Source organism: Phocoena sinus, chromosome 2 (genome assembly GCF_008692025.1).
Source record: "Phocoena sinus isolate mPhoSin1 chromosome 2, mPhoSin1.pri, whole genome shotgun sequence".
In the NCBI taxonomy this organism is placed as follows: Eukaryota; Metazoa; Chordata; class Mammalia; order Artiodactyla; family Phocoenidae; genus Phocoena; species Phocoena sinus.
In genome coordinates this window covers 95,513,373-95,528,812 of record NC_045764.1, presented here as the reverse complement: position 1 = coordinate 95,528,812, position 15,440 = coordinate 95,513,373, and the positions used below count along the sequence as shown (strand labels likewise).

The following is a 15,440-nucleotide window of genomic DNA, read 5'->3' as shown; positions in this document are numbered from 1 at the left end:
AGCTTAGATTTTAAAAAAATTTTACATGTAATGAAGAGACTTAATTTCATTTGTGATAGTTGAAGAAAAGCCTTTCCATATTAGGAAACACTTTTATCAGTAGCTATGAACTCTGAAAAATAAATAATTTTTAAAAATATATATGCAAAGACCACTGGAGTAAAATATTTCAAAAAAGTTATTACTTAAACTGTTCATTTAAAACCTTTACATTTCTGCTTCATTTCTTTTCAGGAGCTTTAGTTGCTGATACAGGATGGGTTTACAACTACTTTCAGCTTCATTTATTACTAAAGGTTTATGGCTAATAATGGTAGAAACATTAGTTTATTAATTTCTGTAAGATTTCTTTGTACCTTCATAGGAGTGCTGTTGGGTTATCTGCTACTCACTGTAAATTTTATCCAAGTTTAGCACTTGCTCCTGGAACCTTGTTGGAGCCGGAACCACTCTTATTTACACATTCCTATAAACTTCACTTGAATGAAAAGCTGAGTGGTCTAGAACCTAATATCTTATTCTTTCCTGTGAGGTAGGATTTTCATGAAAATCTTCTCTCAGTAAAAATTTCTTTCATAGAAAAGTTTGCTAAGCAATAAGGCAATTTGGGGCCTTAATGTGAAAGGCCATAATGTGAAAATGCTTTTATAAATTGAATGCAATACAAATGCAGAGTATGATGAATGGCACTTCACTGCTTCCTAAAATCTAACACCTTCTTCTGTGCCACCTCTTCATCATTCTTTTTTGCCTAGTTCTTAATTTTATTTTTTCCTACTACCTCATTTTCCCTCCCCTTTTTTCTTCTCCCTGCCTTGGTCTATCCTGTGGTATCTAATAGCACCTATAGACATGATCTTACTGGGAGTTTCTGGATTAAAGAAGTAACTGACCTCTTACCTGGATTTGTCCATCCATACATAATTACCACAACATTACACATAAGCTCTCGGTAAAAGAAGAGATGAAGTATTTCCTTTTAACCTGTTCCCTTGTGTTCTGTAGATCAGGGAAATCTTGCCTCACTAAACAGAAAAAAAACATTTTAAACCAAAAAACATTTAATTACCTTTATGTGTGTCAAAAGAAGGTATGATAACTCCCAAAATATTTGTGATGGAGAATGTTCTGAGGAATGATACAATCTATACCTTGTAAGGGGCACAGGGTAGAGAGATTTGGAGTGGGAATTGTGGGTGGAGGAGAGGGTAGGTAGTTTAATCTCTCTTCTAGGGCCAAGTTGTCAGTGTGACTTCATTGTTTTTATGAAGGACTATGAAATGCCAAAATGATAAATATACCACATCCAAGTGTACCAGAATACATTCCACCATGGAATTTGAGTGATTGGAATATGTCCCTGTTCTCCCCTCCCCCCACCCCCCTTCATTGGTCTAGTTAAACAAAAGTTGGCTGATCATTAAGGAAAAATCACAGCTATCTCTAATCACTCTAGATAATCGTGAGCATAAATGAATTGCTCTGGGTGATCTGTCCACTAGATTGAACCATCCTCTACCAATTCCATCCATAGTTTCAAAGCTTCTCTTCTTTACTTGCTTGTTTTCTTAGATAGAACTGGAATTAAAGCTGAAAGCCACAGGAATGACAACCTCAGATTTGTCTCCTTCAGTGTTAAGTATTTTTAGATATAATATTTGGGGATCACTGTAAGTCATTATGCAATAAGATGGGAAAAGGTTGAATATTTCTATATGTTACTACTCCACGTTATAGAAAGATTTAGAAAAATGTATGCTGAGTAATTAGTTGCTTTGCTTTTCCTTTCAGGAAGACTCAGTTTGGTTTGGTTAACAGAAGTAGGGAGTGGTCTCAGCTGTCGATTATAGTAAAAATTCAGGTGAGGCTTCTATATGTTCATGAACTAGAAGAAACACAGGACATCTATGCCGTAGGGATCCTAATGTCTTTTATCATACAAATATTACACAAAGAAAACTTACATTAGGTATCAAAAAAAACCCACCTTTACAATCTGTACATTTGTTTTTTCCTTGCAGTTCTTTTACATTATACATCTTTAAACAGAAATTCACATTTGGCCAGTAAAACAGCAAATCAATTACCAAAGAAAATAAGAAATGACACTGTTGTTAACAAGATTTGTCCTTGTTTCAGCAGATAAATATATGCCCAAACTTATTTCAAGTTGATACAAGACACAAATTTGTATCCTAGGCTTGACGAACAAAAAGTTTGTTTCATATTATTTCTGTAGATTTCGTTAATCCCATGTAGTTCAGAGCAGATAATATTAATTTATACACTATACTTATTTGGCCCTTGCTGGACTGTAAAGACTTGTGGTGAAACTACTGCTTCCGATCCATTTCAGTGATAAATTCTGGAATGCTTGAGACTTTCTAGCCATGTTAATTTGACTAATTAAGGAGACTCTGACCTTTTGAATTCCTCTAGATCACAAATTATTTACATAGAAACTAACCTGGGCTCTGTATTTTGCATCCTGGGTAAGAAGAATGAAAAAAATTTAATTGTGTTTCATAACTATGCTTAAAGAAATTGCATTGTACCGTCTTTGGTCAGAGGAAAAGAATAGGTGAAGAATGTGAATTTTAAGGATGATTATGAACTCATGTTTGTTCCACATAAGGTAAGTAAGTAGCAAAGTACTTCTTATAGGATTATATACCAAGTGGTGGACCTAAGCAGCCCTGCCATGGGGATTTCTGAGTTTGGATTTAGAAAAAGGTAGATTTGTGTGTAAAGTGATTCCTTAAAACACTAACTGAAAGCTAGTCACTAGCTTTTTCACTAAAGCTCAGTTCAGTACAAGGAGGTATGCAAATGGGAACTGGTCTTTCATCAAAGAAACTTCTTAAATGATATGAATTCTCCAAGGAAGCTTATACTATATATATAATTTGTTTCTGATTAAGACTTGGTGTTGTTGGCTTTAGGTTTGGAACTTTTGGTTGCTGAGATTATATGCTTGGCATTTGGTCAACTTGTGTATGAACTTTAAGTCAGCTTGGTGTCAGGCTTTCCAAGCATGGAAGGTAAGTTCTCCCCACCAAAAGAAAATGATCATATGAATTTTTTTTTTAGAGAAATAAAGAGTCTGACAAAGAAGTTTGTGAATAGTTGCCCAGATAATTAAATGAGCCCATTTATCATTAACCTTCATTAACAGAAGACTCACAGGACTCTTGTGATTTTGCCAAACAGTACAATTTACATTCTGAGCAATTTCTTGATCTTGTAACAAACTGAACTTCGTGAATTTGTGTACATGACCAAAAGTCGTTTAACTCACATTTTACTAAGGAAGAAACAGAATTCCAAGCCACATGCATGACTGATGTTGTATATACATAATATGTACATATGTACATGCTGTCAGCTGTTATTGAAGCCTCTGATCCAATTAGCTTACTTCTAAATAGTATTAATAGTGAAGACAGTACAAGCACAAGTTCAGTTCAGAAACTTCAAGAAAAAAAAAATAGGATGGCATGTGAGAGTTAAACATTTTTAAAAAGCCATAAATTCTTCATTCTATCCAGTGTAGATTATATGAGGGACAAACATCATGTTTGCGTTATGTTTGTTTTAGCTAATTAGCCAGCCATGTGTGAGGTGCTAATAGCCACATTTCCAGGTACTTAACTTGGCTACTTCTTTTATGACTCAGACTAAAACTATGAGTTGACCTGTAATTGGATGATGTCATGTTGTTTAATAGTCCCTTCCTGCTCTCCCCAAATTTATGGCTACATCTCTAGAAGTTCTCTTCTAGGTAGATATCCTCATGTGTGTAAGAACGTAGTGAGGAAGAAGGGGAAAAGGCAAATTGATTAGATCTGAGGTAGTGAAGTGGGAACCAGATTTGTAAAGAATGCTGAAATATAGAGGAAGCGATTCTACTTTTGGAATGTGAGTATTTTTCCACTATAAGCAAGCTTTGGATGGAACAAAATAAATGCCTCAGGAAAAAACGGGAAGGAAACAAATTCATTTTCCAGGGATTTTAGTTCTAAGGAAGAAGCAGCTGGGCAGGCCACATAGAAGCTATCTTGTCAGAAAGCTATATTCATGTTTTTTATCATGCTTTTGATATTAGTGGGGGGGGGGGGTGGGGGGGCGGAATTCTGGTATGAATGGCAAATACTTTGCATTCTTCAGCTTTCCTCCCTTTGATTCAACTGGCTGGAAGAGAAAACCATACCGCACAGTTGGAATCTTTTAAGTAACAAAAGAGTAACCAGCTTTCCTTCTTTAAAGTACCCTTTTGAAAGCCAGTCAGTCTAAGGTTTCCCAGGTCTTTGTGTTAAGAGGTTTAGGAAATGAGATCTCTGATACACTCTGCAGTTTGTGCTGCTTGAGTTTCTGGGCTAAGAACAGTCACCCTGCTCCATCTGAGCCAAGACATGATTGCTTCTTGCAAGCTGGAGGGTTTCTATCTTCTTCTGTGCATATTTCAGTTGGATCTTTAGAGCATTATTATCTGCTTTCAGGGTGTTTATTTCCTTAAAAAAAAAAAAGAATGAGGTATGTTAATAAAGCAGCAATGAATGGCAAATCAGTTACAGTACTGGGAGTACTACACTTGATTGGCATCTATTCAGTGTGGCTGAGAATTCAAAAGTGTTTTCAAGGCACGTATTTTGCCCTGAATAAAAAATAACACATTAAATATCAAATGAGCATGTGTAAACAACAATTCGTTTTGTTACATCAAAGATAGAGTAGCTAGCAGGCAGAATAAACCATTCCTGGGCAATAGATGAATAATGAGAAAATCTTTGAATATTGTGTAACAGACCTAAACTTGGCAGAAATAGTCTTGGTCAGGTCTGAGGTATGAAAGCAGTGACTTGGAATTCTATAATATGTGGTATTATAGTTCACATGCAATATTACATATATAATCGTATTACATATTTTCTCCTCCAAGTCATTGAAAACTAACAGACTCTTGAGAAAGCTAAGAATTTTATCCCATCCCTGTAAACTGGGATTTATTTAATTTGCAGTGACTTAGTTATAGAGGCAGCTGTTGATTTCCAGTGTTGCAAGTGGCAGAATTTCATTCTTTGTTTATGGCTGAGTAATATTCCATTGCATGTATGTATATGCATATATATATATACATACATCTTTATCAATTCATCTGTTGATGGACACTTAAGTTGCTTCTATATCTATATCTATACGTCTTCTTTATCAATTCATCTGTTGATGGACACTTAAGTTGCTTCTATGTCTTATCTATATCTTAAGTTGCTTCTATATCTATATCTTATAGTTGCTTCTATATCTTGGCTATTGTAAATAAGAACATTGGGGTGTGTGTATCTTTTTGAATTAAGTGTTTTCATTTTCTTTGGATATATATCCAGGAGTGGAATTGCTGGATCATATAGTAGTTTTTTTCAGTCTTTTGAGAAATCTCCATAGTGTTTTCCATATTGGCTGCACCAATTTTCATTCCCCCCAGCAGTGCACGAGGGTTCCCTTGTTATCTTGTGTTCTTGATGATAGCCATCCTAATAGGTGTGAGATGATATCTCATTGTGGTTTTGAATTGCACTTCTCTGATGATGGGTGATGTGGAGCATCTTTTCATTACCTGTCGGCCATTTGTATGTTTCCTTTGGGAAAAAAGTCTATATAGTTCTTCTGTTTTGTAATCAGATTCTGTTGTTATTGAGTTGTATGAGTTCTTTACATATTTTAAATAACTCCTTACCAGATATATCATTTGCAAATATCTTCCCCCATTCAGTTGATTGCCTTTTCATTTTGTTGGTGGTTTCCTTGCTGTGCAAAAGCTTTTTAGTTAATGTAGTCCCATTTGATGATTTTTTGCTTTTGGTGTCGTATCCAAAAATTTATTGCCAAAGACCAGTGACAAGGAGCTTCTTCCTTCGTTTTTCTCAAGGAGTTTCATAGTATCAGGCCTCATGTTTACCTCTTTGATCCATTTTGAGTGAATTTTTATCAGTTGTGTAAGATGGGGGTCGAATTTCGTTGCTCTGCATGTGCTTATCCAGTTTTCCCAACAGCATTTGTGAAGAGACTTTCCTTTCTGCTTGGGTGCTCTGGGCTCCCTTGTTGAATATATTAGCTGACTGTATATGCAGGGGTTTAATTCTGGGCTCTTTTCTGTTCCATTGGTTTATGTGTCTGTTTTTGTGCCAGTACCATACTGTTTTTATTACTGTAGCTTTGTAGTATAATTTGAAATTAAGTGTGGTACCTCCAGCTTTGTGCTCTTGCATCAGGATTACTTTGGTTATTCAGGATCTTTTGTGGTTCCATATAAATTTTAGGACTTTTTTTTTCTATTTCTGTAAAGAATTCCATTGGTATTTTGATGAGGATTGCATTGAAGCTATAGATTGCTTTGGATAGTATGGATATTTTAAGTCTTTTAAAAAATTTTATTTTGTTGAAGTCTAGTTGATTTACAATGTTGTGTTAGTTTCTGCTATACAGCAAAGTAATTCAGTTATACACATATACATATTCTTTTTTCATATTCTTTTCCATTATGGTTTATCACAGGATATTGAATATAGTTCTCTGTGCTATACAGTAAGACCTTGTTGTTTATCCATTCTGTATGTTAATAGTTTGCATCTGCTAATCCCAAATTCCCAATCGACCCCTCCCCCACCCCCTCCCCCTTGGCAACCACAAGTCTGTTCTCTGTGTCTGTGAGTCTGTTTCTGTTTCATGGATAAAGTTCATTTAGGTCATATTTTAGATTCCACATACGGTAAGTGATATCATACAGTATTTTTCTGACTGACTTCACTTAGTATGATAATCTCTGGGTCCATCCATGTTGCTGCACGTGGCATTATTTCATTCTTTTTTATGGCTGAGTATTGCATTGTATATAAATATACCACTAAATCCATACTATATCTTTATCCATTCATCTGTTGATGGGCACTTAGGTTGCTTCTGTGTCTTGGCTGTTGTAAATAGTGCTGCTGTGAACAGTGGGGTTCATGTATCTTTTTGAATTATAGTTTTGTCCAGATATATGCCCAGGAATGGGATTGCTGGATCACATGGTAGTTCTACTTTTAGTTTTTTAAGGAACCTCCATACTGTTTTCCATAGTGGCTGCACCAATTTACATTCCCACCAACAGTGTAGGAGGGTTCCCTTTTCTCCACACCCTCTCCAGTGTTTATTATTTGTAGACTTTTTAATGATGGCCATTCTGACCAGTGTGAGGTGGTACCTCATTGTAGTTCTGATTTTCATTTCTCTAATAATTAGTGATGATGAGCATCTTTTCATGAGCCTTTTGGCCATCTGTATGTCTCCTTTGGAAGGAAAGAATTCAGGTCTTCTGCCAGACATTTTAGCAATCTTAATTCTTCTGATCCATGAACACAGGATGCCTTTCTGCAAAGTCTTGTAGTTTTCATTGTAGAAATCTTTCATTTCCTTGATTAAATTTATTCCTATTTTATTGTTTCTGATGCTGTTGTGAATGGGAAAGATTTCTTTTTCAGATGTTTTGTCCTTAGTGTATATACAAATGCAACTGATTCTATAAGTTGACTTTGTATACTGCAGTTTAACAGAAAATGTTTATTAGTTTCAACAGTTTTTTTTTTGCTTAATCTTCAGGTTTTTCTATATACAGACTCATCATCTGCAAACAGTAACAGTTTTGCTACATCTTTCCTGATTTGGATGCTTTTTTACTTTCTTGTCTTGCCTAATCGCTGTAGCTGAGACTGTCAGTACTTTAGGTCATATTTTAGATTCCACATGTAAGTGATATTATATGGTATTTTTCTGACTGACTTCACTTAGTATGATAAACTCTAGGTCCCTCCATGTTGCTGCAAGTGGCATTATTTCACTCTTTTTTATGGCTGAGTAGTATTGCATTGTATATATATACCACTAAATCCATACCATATCTTTATCCGTTCATCTATTGATGGGCACTTAGTGGTGAGAGTGTTCTTGATCTTGGTGGAAAAGCTTTGAAATTTTCTCCACTGAGTATAATGTTAGCTGTGAGTTTGTCATATATGGCCCTTATTATGTTGAGGTATATTCCTTTTATCCAGTCTGAGCAGGGTTTTTATCATGAAATTTTGTCAGATGTTTTTCTGCATCTGTTGAGATGACCACATGATTTTTATCTTTCATTTTACTAATGTGATGATTACATTTATTGATTTGCCTATGTTGAACTGTCTTTGCATGCTAGGGATAAACCCTGCTTTTCATGGTGTATAAAATCTTTTTGATGTGTTCTTGAGTTCAGTATGCTAATATTTTGTTGAGAATTTTTGCATGTATAGTCATCAGTGATACTGGTCTGTAGTTTGGTTTTCTTGTAGTTTCCTTATCTGGCTTCAGTATCAGGGTAAAACTGCCCTCGCAGAATGAGTTTGCAAATATTCCCTCTATTTTTTGGAAGGTTTTAAGAAGGACTGGTGTTTAATTCTTTGAGTATTGGGTAGAATTTGCCAGTGAAGCCATCTGATCCTGGGGTTTTCTGTGTTGGGAGGATTTTGATTACTGATTCAAAGACTTTGTTTGTTATTGGTCTGTTCAGATTTTGGTTTTTTCTTGATACAGTTGTTTGGTTGTGTATTTCTGTAAACGTATTCATTTCTTCTAGGTTATCTAGTTTGTTGGCATATAATTACTCATAATAGTCTCTTGTGTAGTAACACTTGTAATATCTCCTTTTGTCATTTTAATTTTACATATTTGAGCCTTCTCCCTCCCTTCCTTTCTTTCTCTCCCTCCCCCTCTCTTTCTGGCTGTGTCAGGTCTTATTTGCAACACGCGGGATCTTCGTTGCGGCATGTGGGACCTTTCATTGCAGCGCATGGGCTCCAGAGCACGTGGGCTTAGTTGCCCCACGGCCTGTGGGAATCTTAGTTCCCCGACCAGGGATTGAACCTGCGTCCTGTGCATTGGAAGGCAGATTCTTTACCACTGGACCACCAGGGAAGTCCCTCTTTTTTCTTAGTGTGAATAAAGGTTTGTCCATTTTGTTTATCTATCTTTTGTCAGTGTACATGAAGCTTTGGTTTGCTGTGGCGCAACTGGCTGTTTTAGGGGCAGTTACTGTTAAATGATTATTCACAATCGATTTTATCTTTTTTGTCAGTCCTTTCTATTTTTTTTTCTGGTCTCTATTTTATTTATTTCCAGTCTGATAGCAGCAAGTTGACGTGGGGCAGGCTCACCAACTCCCTTGGCTTCACAGGACCTCTCTGAGGTCCTGTGAAGCTATTCTCTTCTCTGAAGAACAGGTGGGTAGAAATCTACTGGGTGGTCTGGTGTAAGGTGTAGAGTCACTTTTGTTTGTTTATGAATGTCCAGTTTAGCTGTAAATAAAAGGAGAGAGAAAAAAGGAGCAACACATGCCACTGTGATGCTGATATTACTGGCCTTCAAGACTTTGATCAAGCTGATCAAAATATGGGGGGGGTAATTTGGGATACATGAGTTGTTTCTCAACATAAGTTACCTAGATAGCTGTCTGGTAGCTACTGTGTAATATTGAGTATTTGCTATGTGCCAGGTACTGTGTTACATGATTAATAGAGGTGGATATAGTATCAGACTGGGGATTTGAACCCAAGAGGCTTTGCGTTTTCTTTTGTCCTGTGGTGGCTTAGAGGTATACACATACTTAAAATAATGTATAATATTTATTAATTATAATATGAATATTACATATTATTTTAAATACTCTAAAACATGCATAGTGAATTCTGGTCCTTAGGTCCCAATGACAAGGATAAAAGTAAAGAGGGTTTACCAGCTCTGGTATTACTGGTGTAGGAATGAATACTGGACCTAACTAACTCAGTCACCTGAAATCTTTCTACCACCCACTTCTTGCAGCAAATGTCAGGATCTGAAGCAAGCTGTAGAGCGCATGGACTATATTTTACAGAGGACCAAACAGGTCACAGAGTTTATCAGCAGGAGTAAGAAATATCTGGGGCTAGAAGCACAGATCTTTGTCCCCAAGACCGAAGTTCTTTCTACTCTATCAAGTTCACTTTTCAAGGTTTCTTTCATTGTTCTTGAAAGTTGATTCTGGCTGCTTCTACCCCTAGAGAGGGCTTTGTGTCACCTGCATCGGAAGATGTTCTGATTGATTCTTAAAGCATGTCTTAAAATAGTCTGAGTGACTACTTTTAATCCAGAAAATCTGTTCTTTTCTCAAACGTTCCTCCTAATATTATGTTTTTGTTCTAGGCACCAAACCAGGAGTTTCACGTACATTATCTAACTTGTTTCTTCAATTCCTGGGGGTCTGACAGGGAAGGTGCAACACTGAGGAGGACCAGGTAGGGAATCCTGAGAACCTCTTGGGCAGTTTTACTATGTATGTAGTGTGTAGACTTATGTAAGGAATTCTAGCCAGCTAGATGTTGGTTTTGTGTTTGTACTGATCGATAGGCCTCCAAATGATGTTTTGGGGAAAAAACGCAGACAGGCCTTACCCTATCTTTGGTAAGAAACTACTGTCCCATGACAAGAGGTCTGTCTAAACCAGCTCTCACCCTGAGCTTTGTACTCTAAACAAAAAGAAGTAATTAGTGATGACCCTATGGAATTGAGTATTTGGACAACTGCCTGTTGTCCCCAGTTGTCCTAGCTCCTACTTTCTTTTTTTCTATTCTTAACCTTATTATTCCCCTTCTCATCAAACCTTGGCATCATATTCTTCTTGGTAAACCTTATTTTGTCTTTTCTGATACCTCCATTAGATAACTTATGATTAGGACATTGTGAACCTAACAGATAAAAAGCAATTCTGCTACCACAACTGTTACCATTTACTACATTATATTGCTATAGATTATAATCAATGGTGCATTTTCCAACTACTGTTGATTTAGCTGTGTGTGTGTATGTAAAATCAGCACACCCCCTGATGTGTTAGAGAAGAGTTCCCTCATTCTGTATTAAGAAGGAGGCTTTTTCTGCAGTGAGCTAAATACTCCCTTCCTTTTTTTTGCTAGCACGGTGATCACCTCCTTTTAGGAAGATGTCCAGGCAACCATGAAGGCCCCCAAAGACCTCTAGGGAGGGAGGATTTAGGCAACTTGCTTTTAAGTCTAGAAAAAGGGTGTGGTGTCACCACAGTAAGAAAGTGTTTTTTCTCAAGGAGCCTACTGTGAACAGAGGTTTGGGCCCTGGTACCAACACTTTGAGATTGTACCTTTATGGCAATAGGAGCCCTGTCTATCCTGTCCTAGTTACATAATGTGAACCAGGGCCCCCACTGGTTTCTTTGAGACAAAGCAGAATCCTTTTTTTTCCCCTTTATCTTTCTAATAATCAACCTGGTCTGAATCTTCAGTTTACATGTTCTTCCCTGGTTTAGCCCCACTTTTCTCAGAGTCTGAAAAAAAGGAAAAGAGGGTACCTGTTCCAGCTCTTGGTAGGTTGGGAGTCTGAGGTGACGGAGCTCCTCCTTTGATTTTATGAGGGATTCTTTATTCTCCCACTTGACAAAAGCCCGCTTTCTGACCAAGACTGGGCTGGGGCATGGAGATGTAGTGCTGGGAAGTACATACAGAGTATCCTGGGCCGTCTTCCTTGGGGAAGCTAGCACAAAGTGACTGGAAGGGCCCTCACTGCCAAGCCAAGACAGTGCTTCGGTCTGGGTGGCCTTGTGGGCAACAGTCCTCTTCAACCGAACAGAAATCTTCTGTGAGGACACTCCCATGAGCATGATGGTCCGATCCTTACTTTCCTCATTGTGTTCCACAGCCTCCCCATTAGGGAATGTGAAAGGTCCTTCCTCTGGTGCTGTAGGAAGGTACGTGACATGTTAGTACTTTGGCTCAGAAGAGCAGAGACTCAATATTGACACATTAGTTTCAAATGAGACTTTTCTTATTGGTACAGGAGTTCCATAGGCCCAAAGTGGACTCATTTTCAAGCAGGCAGTTTAGGGGGTAACGGGGCTGAAATCCAGGGGCCTTGCTGGCCAAGCTATGGCCGCTGGTGTCAGGCTGCATCCACCCTGAGGAAAGGCCATCCTTAAAGGCTCCTGTTCTGTTGCTTTTTTCTATTTGCTTGCTTTCTTTTGCTCCCCAAAAGGTAGCGCACCTAAGATTCCGTCCCAGGCTTTCTGTATGTCTAGGGTTTATATTTACCATTTAATAGATAACAGTGATAACCAGTAGTCGTTTTTTTCACTACAAGCAGACCTTGCCGAATAGCACTTCTACAGCAATTTTCATTTGTTGCCCATGATACACCTATGTTTAACCTACCTATTAGTCTACTTCCTGGCAGTCCTCCTCTTGTCACTATTGGGCAAAGCTCTGGGGACTGGGGAGAGATGGTCTGGAGAAGAGAAACCTCTAGGTGCAGCCCCTTTCCAGGCTTCACTCTGAGGCTGCAGACCTTCATGGTGCTCTCTGCCACTTTTCTCCCAAGAAAGTCTGCATTGTGTGTGACAGAATTGTGGTGTCCACAGGTGAAATGGAACTCTTAAAATACAGGGTGCATAATATACAGGCATGTTTGTGGTGGTTTTTATTACAAGTAGGAAGGATAAAGGTAATCTTTCCTCCCCGAAAACCGTATTCTTCTACCTTCACTTCCCAAGATGAACATTCCCAGTGCTTGCTTACCATGGTGCAGATCTTTGGCTCCTAACGAGCAAAGGTTGGACGTTGGCCCCACAGAGGTGCTGTTCTCTGTGGGAGCTGTTGAGTTCTTGGCTCGCTTCTTGCACTCGAACACAACCAGGTCTTTGCATTGTTTGTGGCAGTTCATCCCGCAGTCTGTGGACAAGACACCCTGATCAGGAAGTCTTTCTTTCACTTTCTCCTCCAGGGTCTCAAAACCACATGCATGCAGTGCTCTCGTCACACATGCCTGTCCTGTCTTCTGGAGCTAGGACACTTAACACTTCTATGGAACTTAGCATTCTTCTCACTGGGTCAACCCTGGATCTCACAACCTTGTCACAGCCCTTATGAGTCTGGGAATCAGAAGTGGCATCCTGCTCTCCTAGACAGAAGTGGTGTTTTTCTTGGTCATCCTGCACATACTGCCTACTCTAAGGAGACCCTCTGGAGGCTCCCAGCTGTTAGGTCTTATTCTTTCTTCCTTGCAGTAAAAGGTCTTTTCTCCTTTACTCCTGAACTTTTCTAGTCATAAGGAAGGACAATTATCCTGGGATATCTGCTGATGAAAGGAAAGCTGACAAGGGCCTTTGGTAATCACTTATCTTTTGTTTCAGAAGTGATTCTGTGCCTGTCTTTGGGGACCCATGACCATATGAGAGCAAAATCTACCAGTCATCCCTATTTCCAGGGCAAACAAAACAAAGTGAGGCTCTTGTAATGAGCTGCATAACTAGTCACCCAGATTCCTCTCTTCTTTGTGATGGCAATCACTCTCAGGGGGTGCTCTAGGGAAGCCAGTTTGAAGATGAGGTTGTGAGGTGTGCTGAGAAGCTGTGGACTGAATGGACAACTACTATGGGTAGAGAGACAACACACTGGACAAAGCTGGGCCTTACCTTTACACCGATACCCTTGTTTGATCACTCCCCAGAGCTGTGGGACAAAGAAGAGACAGTTAGAATGCACCACAGGTCCTTCATCTACCTGGTAGGAGGCTAGACATCCATTCTTTGTTTTCCCTCATTCTACTCTACCTCAAGTGGGAAGGAAGCCTCATTTATCTCTCATGTGTCTTAATCCCTCCTGGCCTTAAACTGAAAACAGGAAAAGTGTGTGCTGATCAGAGGTAAATGTTCTCAAGAAGCTTACTACAGTGGACTTATGACCCAGGCCTGAAGTGGATGAATCACAGGACAAATAGGCTTCTTGAGACTCCAAACTAAAGAGCAAGTATACAGAATCCTGGGGTCACGAACTGAGTTTAGGAAGAAACTGTTGGTCGGGGAGGGGCAGAGCCCAAGTGACTTCTTAAAAGGCAGTTCCTTTTGAAGGGCTGAGGATGTCTCATATTTCTCTTTTCTAACAGCATATGGATATAATACTTTAAAAGTATATCCCAAATTCAACATTTCCTCACCATTTATCCCAGGCCTTTCTACCAGAGGAGAAAATAAATCAGGAAGAAATGGGAAAAGATGAGTGCAAGTAAAACCCATGCATTTGAGGACGAGGTTATTGTAGGTGTGTGTTTGCTTAGGCTCTAGGCAGGAAGAGTTGATAAAGCTGCATGAGGTCTGTACCTGGCTTAATCACTTTAAACTGTCTCATACCCCTCCCCACGTTCAACCCCAAAGCACTCTGAGAACAACTCACAAATCCAGCACAGTTGTCACAGAAAGTGGGCTTCAGGTAGGTTGTCTCTTGGAAGTTGTGAGGAAAGCCCAGGCCCAGCTTGGAGTAGATGGAGCTGGCCCTCATGAAGTAGGCAGTGATCTCTTCTCTGCTGATGAGACCTTCCCTGCCCGCAAATGAGAGAGAAGGATGTGAGCGGGGCTGGGTAGCAAGGCAGCTTCTAGCCTTAGAAACTCACTCTCTTTGTATCCTTGAGGGGTAGTACAGTATGTATTACCTGACACTTACTTCCATGAGCCCTCCTTTTAATAAGGATGTCTGGGTAGCATGTGTAAGGAGGTGAGATGGCATTACTCATTTCCACAGAGTCACTCTTCGGCTAAACCAGGTTTTCCTAACTAATTTAACCACTATCCACAAGACTTGAAAAAGAAGTGATGGAAATGTGGGTATAGGGAAATATCTTACGCTGAGGTTTCTGACTTTAGACAGCACCTACTGTATAACTGTAACCCACCAACCAAACATTTGGTTTCACACAGAGAACCAACTTCTTGAGAAAAGTAAATATGCAAAATATTAGTTGTTCCTCATAATCTGTAAGGACAAAGCGAGAAGGAAGACTAAACTTTTTCTTACTTACAGTTGACTAGACTATTCCTAAACTGGCAGAATTATGGAGTCTTTGCATTTAAAACATGCATTTTTCATGGTGAAGCCGGACAGGCATCTGCTTGATAATGGCTCTCTTAGCACGGAGATTCATTAAGTGACCACATCAGCAACACATCTGAGTTTACAAATTCTTCTAGTGACACACCCATAAAGCGTTCTTACCAACAGGTTCACAGCCACATGTTCCCATACACAAACCCTCACCTGTCTTTGTCCATCACACAGAAGGAAAATGGAAAACTCGCAGCAATCTTTTCAAATTCTTCCTGGGAAATGTATCCATCCTGGTCATGATCATAGTTCTTGAATACAGACTGTGAAAAAGGAGTTTCTTTGGTGATTACGAAAGAGAAACCAATCATAGCCAAATGACAAAGGGGCCAGAACACCTCGGTCTGAGTGAGAGGAACAAGGAAACCTGCTCCTTAAGCTGCTGCTGAGATTCAGTGGGTCACATCCCAGGTCTCTGCAGGTACCAGTATCTGG

General features: G+C 39.0%; 1 protein-coding gene across 4 annotated transcripts in view; it reads right to left on the bottom strand.

Moving 5' to 3' along the window:
- Positions 1-1,913: 1,913 nt before the first annotated feature.
- RASGRP1 (RAS guanyl releasing protein 1) overlaps positions 1,914-15,440 on the bottom strand; it is an 87,076-nt gene continuing 73,549 nt past the window's right edge. For 2 of the 4 annotated variants that reach the window (XM_032623960.1, XM_032623961.1), the window contains exons 12-18: positions 15,159-15,268; positions 14,301-14,445; positions 13,544-13,580; positions 12,648-12,800; positions 12,285-12,455; positions 11,429-11,814; positions 1,914-4,511 (exon numbers count right to left, since the gene is read on the bottom strand). In XM_032623960.1, coding sequence (XP_032479851.1) covers positions 4,377-4,511; positions 11,429-11,814; positions 12,285-12,455; positions 12,648-12,800; positions 13,544-13,580; positions 14,301-14,445; positions 15,159-15,268 — 1,137 coding nt within the window. In that variant the 3' untranslated portion in view covers positions 1,914-4,376. The remainder of the gene's footprint in view (positions 4,512-11,428; positions 11,815-12,284; positions 12,456-12,647; positions 12,801-13,543; positions 13,581-14,300; positions 14,446-15,158; positions 15,269-15,440) is intronic. The other 2 variants (XM_032623962.1, XM_032623963.1) reach the window with 1 other exon arrangement.